The 13,139-nt window shown below is 39.8% G+C and overlaps 1 protein-coding gene across 4 annotated transcripts in view; it reads right to left on the bottom strand.

Annotated features, from left to right (window-relative positions):
• The window catches only part of LDAH (lipid droplet associated hydrolase), a 92,060-nt gene that overhangs the window by 62,366 nt on the left and 16,555 nt on the right, over positions 1 to 13,139 (bottom strand). For all 4 annotated transcript variants that reach the window (XM_081797142.1, XM_081797143.1, XM_081797144.1 and 1 more), the window contains 2 exons: positions 11,922 to 12,077; positions 3,522 to 3,665 (listed from right to left, as the gene is read on the bottom strand). In XM_081797142.1, coding sequence (XP_081653268.1) covers positions 3,522 to 3,665; positions 11,922 to 12,075 — 298 coding nt within the window. In that variant the 5' untranslated portion in view covers positions 12,076 to 12,077. Of the gene's footprint in view, positions 1 to 3,521; positions 3,666 to 11,921; positions 12,078 to 13,139 lie in introns of those variants that run through there.

Genomic DNA, 13,139 nt, shown 5'->3' with positions numbered 1-13,139 from the left:
TTCCTAACACCATTTATTGAAGATACTATCTCTTTCTCCATTGTGTATTCTTGGAGCCCCCGTCAAAGATTAATTGGCTCTATACATGTGTGTTTATTTCTGGGCTCTCTATTCTGTTCCACTGGTTTGTTTTTATGCCAGTGCTATACCGTTTTGATTATCAGCTTTGCAATATAGTTTGAAATCAGGAAGTGTGGTGCCTTCAGCTTTGTTTTCTTTCTCAAGATCGTATTGGCTATTTGGTGACTTTTATGATTCCACACGAGTTTTGGGATTTTTTTCTATTTCTGTGAAAAATGCCACAACTGGAATTTTGATGGGAATTCATACAGGGATCACTCTGAATCTATAGATCCGTAATTCTAAATGGAAGATAATTAGGGCAGTAAACAAGGTAGTGGAGGTGGCAGTAGAACTCTGAGTGGTTGAAGTATGGAAGCATGGAGGCTCACCAAGGGCCTGAGCACTGACAGTGCAAACTGAGGAGAGGGTTTCCTGAGGAGGGTAATCTTACGTGTGATGCCTTAAAGAGGAGGACACAGGAAGTCTGGCCGGTGACATTACCTAACCATAAACAATTAAGTGCAACAGATGTGTTTTGAGTACAGGTGTATTTTTCCCTAAGTGCTAGCAAAGAGGCATATTCACAGCAGGTACTCAAAAATGACTAAATGTAGTGGAATTAGGGGAAAAAAAAGGAGATTGAATTCCATCCTCAAGAGCTGGTATCTGACGTTATCAATTTAAAGTTAACACAGGATTCTGGAACCAGAATTAAGATTTCAGGAAGCTGATCTATACTACTACATGTGAGAAGTAAGACAGAGGTCAAGAACTGGAGAGTTGTGGGGCACCTGGTGGCTCAGTCAGGTAAGCGTCCGACTCTTGATTTTGGGTCAGGTCGTGATCTCATGGGTTGTGAGACTGAGCCGTGGGCATAAGCACAGTGCGTGGAGTGCATGCAGCCTGCTTAATATTCTCTCTCACTTTCTGCCCTCCTTCCCCCCGCCGCTCCCCCAACTTGCTTGTGCTCTGGGAGCTCTCTCTCTTACTCTCAAAAAAAAAAAAAAGAATCACTGAGATGTTCACAGTGAGGTGACACACAAAGAGTTTGAGCTATGGCTTTAGGAGGAAAAAGAAAAGACAACCAAATTCCCTACTAACTACAGAACTGAAAAGTATCTACCCTGTATGCATGATGGTGATTTTGTTTCCTAAATTCTGCAATAATTATATTGTGTCTTGACCATATGCTCCAATTAACAGCCATAAATAGGATGTGGATAAAAATATGAATCACCTCTTAACTGTCACCCACTTCTTCAAATAAAGCAATTTTTATAAACTTAGCATACCTGTAGATGTTCATAAATGTGTAAAGAAATTCCACTTAGAAACTTCTGTTACTCAATAGGGTCAAGGCTTCAAAAAGGACCAGTTTCTATAAACTGTCAGGAAATACTTTTGAGGATAGACCAAAGGCAACTACTAAACCTGAATAAATATTTAGTAAAAATGTTTCAAAAAGTAACTTGTATGTTTACTATTATTCAGGTGCAATGTTCATATGTATGTGCTGACCTATACTTGTGATCAGATTTGGAATGTTGGTATATAGCATTCCTACTCAGGACTGTTACAGACTAAATGTTTGTGTCCCTTAAAATTCCTTTTTTTGGGGGGCACCTGGGTGGCTCAGTCGTTAAGCGTCTGCCTTCGGCTCAGGGTATGATCCCAAGGTCCTGGGATCGAGCCCCACCATCGGGCTCTCTGCTCCGCGGGAAGCCTGCTTCTCCCTCTCCCACTCCCCCTGTTTGTGTTCCCTCTCTCGCTTTGTCTCTGTCAAATAAATAAATTAAAAAATCTAAAAAAAAAAAAAAATTCCTTTTTTTTTTTAAGATTTTATTTAATTTATTTGACACACAGAGAGAGAGAGAGAGAGACAGAGACAGAGGGAGAGCGCATACAGCAGCAGAGGGAGAGGGAGAAGCAGACTCCCCACTGAACAGGGAGCCTGACGTGGGACTTGATCCCAGGAGCCTGGGATCATGACCTGAGCTGAAGGCAGACTTAACCGATTGAGCCACCCAGGCACCCATGTCCCTTAAAATTCTTATATTGAATCCCTAACCGCCATGAGAGATAGGGCCTTTGGGAGTTAATTAGGATTAAAGGTGGCCATAATGTTCGGGCCCTCATGATGGGATTAGTGGCCTTGTAAGGAGAGATATCAGAGAGCTTCCTGGAGCACATGAAATCATTTTCTCTCCTTCTCTGTCATATGAGGACACAAAGAGAAAGAGGGCACTTGCAAGCCAGGAAGGCTCTCCCCAAAACCTAACCATGCTGAAACCCTAATGTTGGGCCTGTAGCCTCCAGACTATGAGAAAATAAATTCCTGTTAATCAAGCTACCTAATCTATAGTTTCTGTTATGGCAATGATAAAAAGCAAAATGTAAATACCAAATTATTTTTAAATTCCAGTATTTTTTTTTATAGGTTTTGTTTTAAAGAATGGTTTTAGATTTACAGAAAATTTGAACAGATTAGTACAGAGAATTCCCGTTATCACCTGCTCCTTTCTCCCTCCCTCCCCACACACGATTTCCCCTGTCATTAGATGCTCAGTAAGATGCTCATACCATAGGAGAGGCATACCAGAAACAGGAGCAAACCAAAGCCACAGCCACTTCTCTCCCACCTCAGATTAGCTAAGGGTCATGCTTGGGACAAATGGCCCTTAAATGGAATGCCTACAGAGAAGTGAAGTTATATTTTTCTTTCTTAGAAGAGTGAGAATGCTGAATTTTCATATGTTAGGCGCAGGTAATTTGCAGCTACCTGGTGCTACTTTCTCCATTTAAAGGCCTCCAGGAGTCTACCAATGGAGTCATGGCTCTCTCCCCAGCTCCGAGGTTCCTCTAGGTCTGGCCCTGCCCAGCACTAGCAGACCTATTGAATCTCTCTCCCTGTTGTGCTACGTCTTCTGCCTGTTACACCTCTGCACTCCCCACAGCCCCTGGATCCAAATTCTACTCAACTGTTGGAACCTGTCTACTCCACAAAGTCTTTTCAAACCCAGACCGTGTTCTTTCCTTTGTTTGTTCCCAAATATCCACATGATCAGCAGGCCAGAGTTTATCACTCAATCATTCTCCAAAATTTAGGGTAGGAGCCTCTTTAGAGTAAGGACCATGGCTTACGATATTTTTTCCTCCACCATTCCTCTTAGTACAGCCCTGGAAATATAGTGCTTGATCAATAAATATATAGTTGATTACTAGTTGGTCCACAGAGAAGGCAATTTTAGACAATTGTTTGATCTACTCAAATTTTTAGAGAAAACTACCTGCAGAAAATGAAAAGGAGTTTAAAAATCCTAAAATTACCAAAACGTGGCAGCATGGGCCCAATGCCACAGCAGAGGTTTCCAATGGTGTAACTCTTAACCTTAGCAGACTTCCGAGACACATGAACACCCACTCGCTGTAAAGGAAAGGAGATGTTAATAAAGACATACCGTCTGAGGTTATAAGAATCTTCTTGCCTTTGGGGACCAAAACATGTCCAGCATGACTGATAACCCAAACTGGAAAGCGTCGGTTTATTGAGGAGTACAAAGCCTTTGCAAATGGTACATAAAAGGCAGAAAAACCTGGATTACCTAAGAAAAGAAACACAGACCTTAGTTAACTAAAGCAATAAGCTCACATAAGATATGCAGAGTGGAAAAGAACGATTTATTTGACCTCACACTTTCTTCTACAAATCTACTAACATTTATACATACACTTCAATTTTAATATCCTTTATATCTTAAGTCTGGGAATGATCACTCAGAAAATTTCTGCTCCTGCTTCGTTCCCCAATGGTTTCAAGATAAATTCTTCCTCCCTATTCCTCAGCTTAATAAATGGAACCACCAATCCTAAACCTAATACTCAAGTCCTAACACCAGGAGTCACTCTTGGTTTCTCCCTGTTTTTCACATCCAATTCACTAATAAGTCCTGTCAACTTTGTTTCCAAAATAGATCTCACATCTTATGCATCTCATGTCTCTCCATTAGTATTACCACTTTGAGTTTCCTGCAGCAGCCTCCTCATGGGCCTTCTATCTACTCTTGTCCCCTGGGAGCCCATTCTGCAGGGTGCCCAGAAAGATACCTTCAAACTTCAACTCATAGCAGTATCCTAATTTAAACACCTCTCAGTGGCTTCCCATTATCATCCTAGTAGTTCAAAGTCATTATAATCCTGTCTCTAAAGCCCTTCAAGATTTTATTGTGTTCAGTTAGCAAGCCACATGAAAACAAATCAGTGTAAGAATCATTCACAAACAGTACTTTGAGTTTACTGAGGTTTCCTCATCATTTATCACAAGTACTTATATTATAAGCAGATGTATAGTTTCACCTTTTGGGAAAGAGACCACCAACTAATACATACAGACTTTTCTTGTGTATATACAGAAGGTATTTTTGACATGGGTTTGCTATAGAGAAATGGAATGAATAATGACCTTTTAGAAAAAGAGTCAATCTGATACATCTTTAGGGGAAAAGACAGTGAAATGGGGCTTTCATCCTGCAATCATCATCTGTATAATGCTTTCAGATACTGGTCCACTTCCATCAATATCAATTTGCCAATCAATTTATTATTTCTTCATGCTATTAGGTTTTCTCCTCTTTGCAATCACATGACATAGTTTTGCTGCACTGATTGAACCTCTGCCACCCTTGTCAAATGACACTGATTTCTTCATTACCTGCATCTTTCAGTGTCCTAGACAGGCAAAGAAGCAAAGTGGTTAAGGGCATAAGCTCTGGAGCCAGACTGTGTGAGGTCGAATCCTGGCTTTGCTACTTACCAAGTGTGTGACCTTCGGCAAGCTACCTAACCTCTCTGGGTCTTAGCTTCTTCGTCCACAAGATGAGGATAATAATCAACTACGTCACTTAAGAACTAAGTGAATTAACATATGTAAAGTACTTAAACACTGCCTGATACACAAGTGCTGCACAAATGTTGGCTCTTCAGACTTGTCATGTCTAGCCGTGATGGTAATAAATGGCCTTATCACTCATATTGCTATTTTGCTTCTGTTGCATTCTGACCTACTAACCCATGCTCCAAATTTCTTTTTGTTATTGTGCTAGTGTCATCTTTGTTAAATAGCAAAGAAACTTCCTCAAACACAGTAATATGCTCTCTGGTTGGCTGACTGACATGGGGCAGCTTGAGGAGGAGGAGGAGAGGAGGGGTGTATAGCACTGGGGCTGTAACATCTGTGTGGATGCGGATAGCATTGTTTCGTGTTTTATATCTAAATCTTCAGTAGGTCTGGAATATTTTGGAGTATAAAGTACAAAGTAGCAATCCAACTTCGTTCCAAGTGATTAGCCAAGTGTCCCAAGACCATTTATTATATAATCTATTCTTTCTGCATTGATTTGAAATGTCTTCTGAATTTAACACTGAATTTTTACATTAGCTCGCTAATTCTTTTTTTTTTTTTTAAGATATTATTCATTTGACAGAGAGACAGAGAGAGAGCACAAGTAGGCAGAGTGGCAGGCAGAGGGAGAGGGAGAAACAGGCTCTCCACTGAGCAGGGAGCCGGGTGTGGGGCTCGATCCCAGGACCCCAGGATCATGAACTGAGCCGAAGGCAGCCGCTTAACTGACTGAGCCACCCAGGCGCCCCTAGCTTGCTAATTCTGATTCCAAATAATTCCACTTATTTTTTTCCTTTTCTCCTCTGCCAGTGCCATACTGTCTTGATTACTATCTCGGGTATTTATTTATTTATTTATTTATTAATGTTTCAGTAACTGACAGGGCAAGTCCCTTCTCTTAATTTTTCCCCCTAGATTTTCTAGGCTGGTCTCATAACCTTTAGAATTACTTTCACCAGCTTCAATTTTTAAAAATCTTTTTGGAATTCTGACTGAAATTTCATCTCATTTATACATTAACTTAGAAAGATTTGATTTTTTTACATTACTGAGTATAATCTTTTAGGAATGGGTCATGTCTCATTCAAATGTTTTATGTCTCTCACAAAGTTTTACAGTGGTTTTCATATGGCTAGAAAATAATAACAGTCCACATTTTATTTTTTTTAATTTTATTTATTTATTTATTTGAGAGAGAGAGAGAAAGAGAGAGCAAGCAGGGGAGGGGCAGAGGGAGAGGGAGAGAGAGTCTGAAGAAGACTCTCCGCTGAGTGTGGATCCCGATGCAGGGCTTGATCTCCTGACCCTGAGATCATGACCTGAGCTGAAATCACGAGTTGGACGCTCAACCAACTGAGCCACCCAGGCACTCCTAGTCCACATTTTAAAGTGCTATATGTTATTACATGCCAGGCAGCATTTAAGTGTTTTGCACGTATTAACTCATTTAGTCCTCCCATGAGGTAGTACTATTCTTATTGCCATTGTATGGATGAGGAAACTGAGGCACAAGGAGGTTAAATAGCTTGCCCAAGATCACACAGATGAAAAGTGCTCAATAAATATTTGATGGCTGGAAGAATATACAAAAGAAAATAGTAATAATGAATTTAAAAAAGAGCATAAATTACCTGGTTTAGGATCTTCTGCATCCCTTTAGTTAATCTTACAAAAGGCCTACAAAGTAGCTGGCATTATCATTAGGGGTAATGCACGGGCAATCACTTGCACAATACTTGGCACTTAGTAAGTGCTGAATAAATGGTAGCTATTATTGCTAACATTATTACTACATATTTATTTTTTATTGAATAAATTTGACATGTGACATTCTGTGGTTTAAGGTGTACAGCATGTTAAAACTGGTTTCAGAAGAATCCATAGGTAACAACTACATGATTTAGATGCAATCATTATGATGAGTTACAATATGAAACTGAAGAGTACTAGCTAATGAACTTCTATAAAACAATGTTTTCTCCTTATCTCTGGGTTCTGAGTTCTTTCCCTTAATGACTATAAGATCTTAAGCTTTCTTGTTCACCATTTTAGCATCATTAAGTAAATGATAATGTCAACTACTCCATTCTGATTTCATTCTAGTCAGTGCTATAGCTTCTTTTGTATATTCTTTTAGCTATGTTATTTATTGACCACTTACTACATGGAAGTCACTGTGTCAGGCACAGGACAGATAAAGGTCTTTTTGTAATTCATATTCTAGTACGAAAATATATACACATAACTTAATAAGTTAATAAGATAACTCAAGAGTGTGATAACTTCTATGAGGGAAATAAACAGCGTGTGATAGAGAAGGGAAGAAATTACGGTGGCCTGAGAAAAATGTCTGAGGAGGTGGCATTTAGCTACGACTGAAAAGATGAAAACAAATCAACCTTGTAAAAATGTGAGGTAGGAGACCAGAATAGGGGAAGAACAGGTGCAAAGGCCCTCAAGCAATGAAGAGCTTGGCTCCAGAAGAAACAGAAGAGTCCACAATGGCCAGTAAGTAACATGAAGATCCAACTTACAACTGAGATAGAAGTGGAAAACGTAACACACTATTTAAAGGTCATTGCATACTTCGCCATGTAAATATTATGGTTTATGTTACACTTTATGAGCCATGAACTTAATTTCTTGGTTAGGAAACCACAAAAGATTGAAAAGGGTCTTGTTTATGCAACTAAAATCAGATACACACACATGCATGCATGTATATTTGTATCTTCAGGTGTAGGGATGTTTGAAAACATTCCAATATAAAAATGCTAGTAAAACACTTCATCAAAGCATATCAAAATGTGTTATAAACACATACTTGACTGAACATATAGTCAAATGCCTGAGCAACATTTAACAGAGGCTGCAGTGACCATCTCTAGACCCCAATTGTCAATAAACTCTAACTATTCAACGTTGCAACTGCAGACTTATACCTTCCAGTTAATCTTGTAGGGGACAAAAACTGCCACATATAAAGTTAATGTGGCACAGCATCTATACAGAAGGCTGTCAGGTGGACAGAACTTTGGGCTTACCTAAGGAGCCTTGTCCGTTCCATTTCCAATCACTATACTCCATACAAGACACAATTCATGACTCTATTATACCCAGATGACCCCTTGAGAGTTATAATGACTCAGTATGTTCTAGAGTGAGTTCTCAAATTGGTTTCCTTTGCTCATGTCTCTATTTAAAGAAAGTCCAAGGATATTGTTACTTAACAAAAATTCTAAAACATAGGTTCACTGGAAAAGATGAAATTAAAAGTTCCTCAATCTGTGGATTCTAATAAATCACTCCTCATTATCATTACCAACTTAAAAGTAATTAATTTTGCTAAGTACTGTCATCCTAATTTTTGCCACAGTATAAATAGACTAAGCCCAAATACAAAATACAGTTCTGAATTCCAAAAACTAATGAGCAGCACCAGTCTACAGCTCCCATGAACTCCAAGAAAAAGGGCCAAGGGCAGCAATGAGAATAGAAGGACAAACATGAAAGAACACTAAGAAACTAAGTATCATCTGAAAACGTCAAAGCATTATAAAACAGCGACACCATAAAACAACAAATGTTTTAAGTTTCCCTTTCTCCACCAGGTCTTCACTGAATGCTCCTTCTATCTACCTCTTTGTCATATGTTAAACCTGGCCCTCCCCTACCACGGACTCTTCCTTTCACGCCTGTGTAGTAGAGCAGGCACTCTTCTCTAACACCTCTTTCGCCTCAAGGAGAGCAAAGACTTCTGCAACACAGGGTTCCCCTTACCGAGGGCACGTGAGCGAGTGAATGAGCACCTCTAAGTGGGGAAGCACAGTGAACAATCAGCTGCACTTACTAATCCATTTTATTGTAACAACCTCTCTGCCTCCATTTCCATTTATCAACTGTTTAGTCATTCTCACACATTCCCCGAAAACCTTGATCCTTAAATGACAGTTTCACTTGCCATTCCACGTCAGGAGACTGTAAATTCCAGGTGGATTCACTGAGCCAACATCTTTGTCTCGTAACTCATTACCTTGATCAAATTCAAAGAACTTCAGGTACATTAAGCTTATACAATGAGCTACGCCCTAGATCAGTGGTGTGCATATCACAATCCTCTGGAGGGTTTGTTAAAACAGAGGCTGCTCCATCCCCAGAGTTTCTGGTTCAAAAGGTCTACAATGGGGCCCCAGAACCTGCATATCTAGGGAGTTCTCGGATGATACTGCTGGTCCCGACCCCAACTTTAAGAATCACAGGCTTAGATTTTCTCATTACTCAGAAATGGTTAACATTCAAACCATTCTCACTCTGATAGGCCTTCTACTCTTTCAGATCTCACTCCCAATACACCTGCTATTCCATCACAGTGCTGCTCAAAATTTGTCTACTTGGTTTTGGTTGATAATTCTTTTCATCCTACATATCTGCTATTCTCAATGCTGATCATTTTCCTCAGGGCCCTTATCTACCCTCTGCCATACTTATTCTCAACAGATCATCTCAACTCTTTAATTAGCAGAGAACACAGAGTTCAGGAGGCACGAACTACTTTACTCCCTCTGACATGCCTTCACGCTTCTCCACTTGAGTAATGAACTTCACCTCCTTCGTGCTCGCCTCAGAAGAATATTCCATCTCCAGTCTAAGACAACGTTTCTACTTACTTTCTCAATTCTATACTCTGCCCTGGCCTCAAATCTCTGCTCCATCAAATAGAAGTGTCATGCCTATAATTTCAAACTCTCCCTCGCTGCTAGCAAAGCATATGTATTTTTAATTTTAATAGATGTCAAAAGACTGCTTTCCAAAAAGACTTTTACATCATGGCAGGAGACTGGAAGTTTTATTTCCAGAAGAGGTTAAACGGAAGAGACGTTTTGGATCAGGAATCTTAGGCCAGCTGCAAACAGAAGCACTATACTGAAAAGGGGTTAGATTAATTGTTTACTAAACACTGAAACTCCCAACCTTCTTTCCCTTGTTCAGCCCTGAACATCAGCAAACAGGCTTCCCATCCTCAAACTGGATACTGGAAGATTCCTTCCTGGAAAAACTGAACGGCCCAAGAAACAGCTACAGATACTGAAAGCTGGAAATTCTCCAGTGAAATGCTGGGTCCCTACCCAATAACCCTAGCATGAGGATTCCTAGGGTGACCAGCCATCCTGTTTTGCCTAGGGCTGTTGTGGTTTTAGTACCAGAAATCCTGTGTCCTGGAAAATCTCTCAGACTACGATGGTTGGTCACTCTAGGCGCAACTGTAAACAAGTCTCATCACTGAACACAAAGATTTCAATTAGCTGTTTGTGTCTTCCTCTGAAAAAATGAAAGGGTTACCAAACATTTGAGGAAAAACAAACACTAATGTAAACAAACAGTAAAAACTCTAACAATGCAAGAAGCCAAAGGAAATGACAATGTATGTACCCATGAAACAAGAGACTATAAAAAAAGAAAAAACAGAGCATTTAGAATTGAAGTATATGAGTTTCTGGCGTAAAAGGGTCCACTAAAGCTTACAGTGGATGAAAAAACATCCACAGCAAGGTACTTTTACTATAAAATTTCAGAATCTTACAACAAAGAAAAGATCTAAAATGTTTTTCCTTGCAGGGGAGCTTCAAATCCAAAAAAATAAAAAATCAGAATAATATTGAGACTTCTCAAAACAGCTCTGAACCCTAGAAAACAGCTAAAACGCCCTCTAAATTGTCAGGAAAAATCATCTGCAATCTAGAAGTGTAAAACATTTTCTGACATGAAAGATCTTTAAAAGATTACTTCCCATGCACCTATTCTCAGGAAGTTACTAGGAGATGTGCTTAAGCAATAAACCAAGAAATAAGAAAATATGGGATCCAGGAAATGGAATCTAACCCAGGAGGAAAGTAAAAAGAATCCCCAGGATGGCCTGTGCAGCAGACCCACAGGTTAGTCAGTCCAGACTGGAGCCAAAGAACAGAGTTCTGTGAAGCATATCTCCAAAAAAAGAAAAACACAAAACCTGACTGATTACTCAAACGCAGTAAGAGGATTTTTTTCCCACTTCCTAGACAATAATTTTAGGATAAATAGTGATTCAAAAACAGAAAACTAAGCAAATAAGACAATCATTAACTCAGGGAGAACAAATAAGAAAAAATGTACAAGAAAAGAAATGCTGTGGACCTGAGTGGCTCAGTCGGTTAAGCGTCTGCCTTGGGCTCAGGTCATGATCCCGGGGTCTTGGGATGGAGCCCTGTGTCAGACTCCCTGCTCCAGGGGGAGCCTGCTTCTCCCTCTCCTCCCTGCTCGTGCTCTCTATCGCTATCTCTGCCTCTCTCTCAAATAAATAAAATTGTTAAAAAAAAAAAAAGAAAAGAAATGCAATCATAATACCCCATTGACTTAGCTATATATGATATGATACACATTTACAGTTTCGCTTTTAATCTTTCAGGCTGATATAAATATGTTCTAACTCACAATTTTAAAAGCACTTTGAATACCTACAATCAAGCATCTACCCCTACCTAACATTCTATTGGTAGTGATCCAGCAAAAGTCACAAATGATTCAGTTGCCAAATCTCAGGATAAATAAATGTTCTACTAAACTTATAATCATCTTGGAGTGAGACAGAAAAAACTATTAAGAAAACTGTCAAAAATGTGATAGTTCTAATTATTCTAAATATTAAGGAATTTTAAATAGTGGATTGCAAAACTATATATATGGGATACTTCCAATTATGATTTAAAATATATATAACAGACAACATAACATACATAATATAAATGCACAGAAAAAAACCAAAAAGCCCAGCCACTAAAGGACCAACGGTGGTTGTTATCAATGGTTTGAGTAATTTTATTTCCTTCCACAGAGTTTTTTTATATTTATTAATTTCTCTTTAAAATCTGAAAAAGTTATTTTAAGTATCTGTAGAAAGACCCCTCATCCAGATTTTTAAACTTACCTGTAATAATAAAAATAAGCAGCTTAGGCCTATTGGCTCTTGGCTCACTGAAGAGGTTAGTCCAGGGCCCACATTTCAGAACCTGGGTTTCAACTCCACAACATAAAATAAATTCCTCATGTACAGGAACTTCTTCCTTGATTTCCGAGTCCATTTCTAAATAAGAGGAGAAAAACAATATAGGGAGTCGCTAAAATGTAAAGCTTTGAGCCAAAGGCAATATTCAAGAATTTTAAAAAAGGCGAATTTCAACATACACAAGCAAATGCAAGAGGTATAGGACTAGTCAACTATTCTGATTATAGGATCACACACACACACACAAAATTAAAATGAACCGTAAGAGTAAGGAAAAACAGACATGTCTTCAGTGAAGTGAAAGACTAGACAGGAGTGTGACTCGGGATCCGATTAGCCAGGGATGCTGCCTAACATCCTACAGTGCGGAGGGCAGCACTCACAACAAAGAATTAACCAGCCCAAAAAGTCAAGAGCACCAAGACTGAAAAAACACCCAGCTCTAGTGCTAACGTGTCTGAAGAGTACAGCTTTCTCCAGCATCTGGCTGGCTGCTATGTGTTTCCTCTTTCTCCTGCTCTCTCTTCTGGCAGCAACAGCAACAATACGGCAAGAGTCCCAGATAGCACAGGTGTGTACCTCAGACCAGGTGGCTGCTCCCTGCACCCTCTCCTCAGCCCACAGGCACACTAAAGAACCAGCCACCTGACCACACAGTAGCCTGGAACTGCCCTGCCCAATAGAGCTCTGAGTTGCTTAAGAGGGAACCTTCTCCAACTGCCCATTCATAGCAGTACCTAAAGCAGTGCCCCAACCTCCTCTGAGCATGCTTAGCAGCCTCAACTCACCTGCATGGATCCCAGAGTGGTTTACTGTGGCCCTTCCAACAGATGCGCCACCACTCCAGACCTCACACCTGCACCAGCTTCCTGATTCACTCTGCACAACCTCTCACCAGTCTTGGTTCACCTGCTGACACAGTGACTGTGGACCAGCTTTGGTGCAGGCAACCACCAAATTTCTCTACCACACACCTGCAACCACACCTTCTTCAATGAGATCTAAATCCACATTCTATGTTTGTCCTTTCCTGGGTACTCTCCCTCAGTCCTAGGCTATCTTTATATAGAGAGTTTTCTTTATATAGTAATTTTAGAGTTTCTCTTTTTCCACAGATTAGTAATTTCTTTTTTTTTTTTT

This window comes from Leptonychotes weddellii, chromosome 10 (assembly GCF_054177405.1).
Source record: "Leptonychotes weddellii isolate Sample4059 chromosome 10, ASM5417740v2, whole genome shotgun sequence".
Classification (NCBI taxonomy): domain Eukaryota; kingdom Metazoa; phylum Chordata; class Mammalia; order Carnivora; family Phocidae; genus Leptonychotes; species Leptonychotes weddellii.
This window is presented reverse-complemented; position numbering and strand designations above follow the sequence as displayed.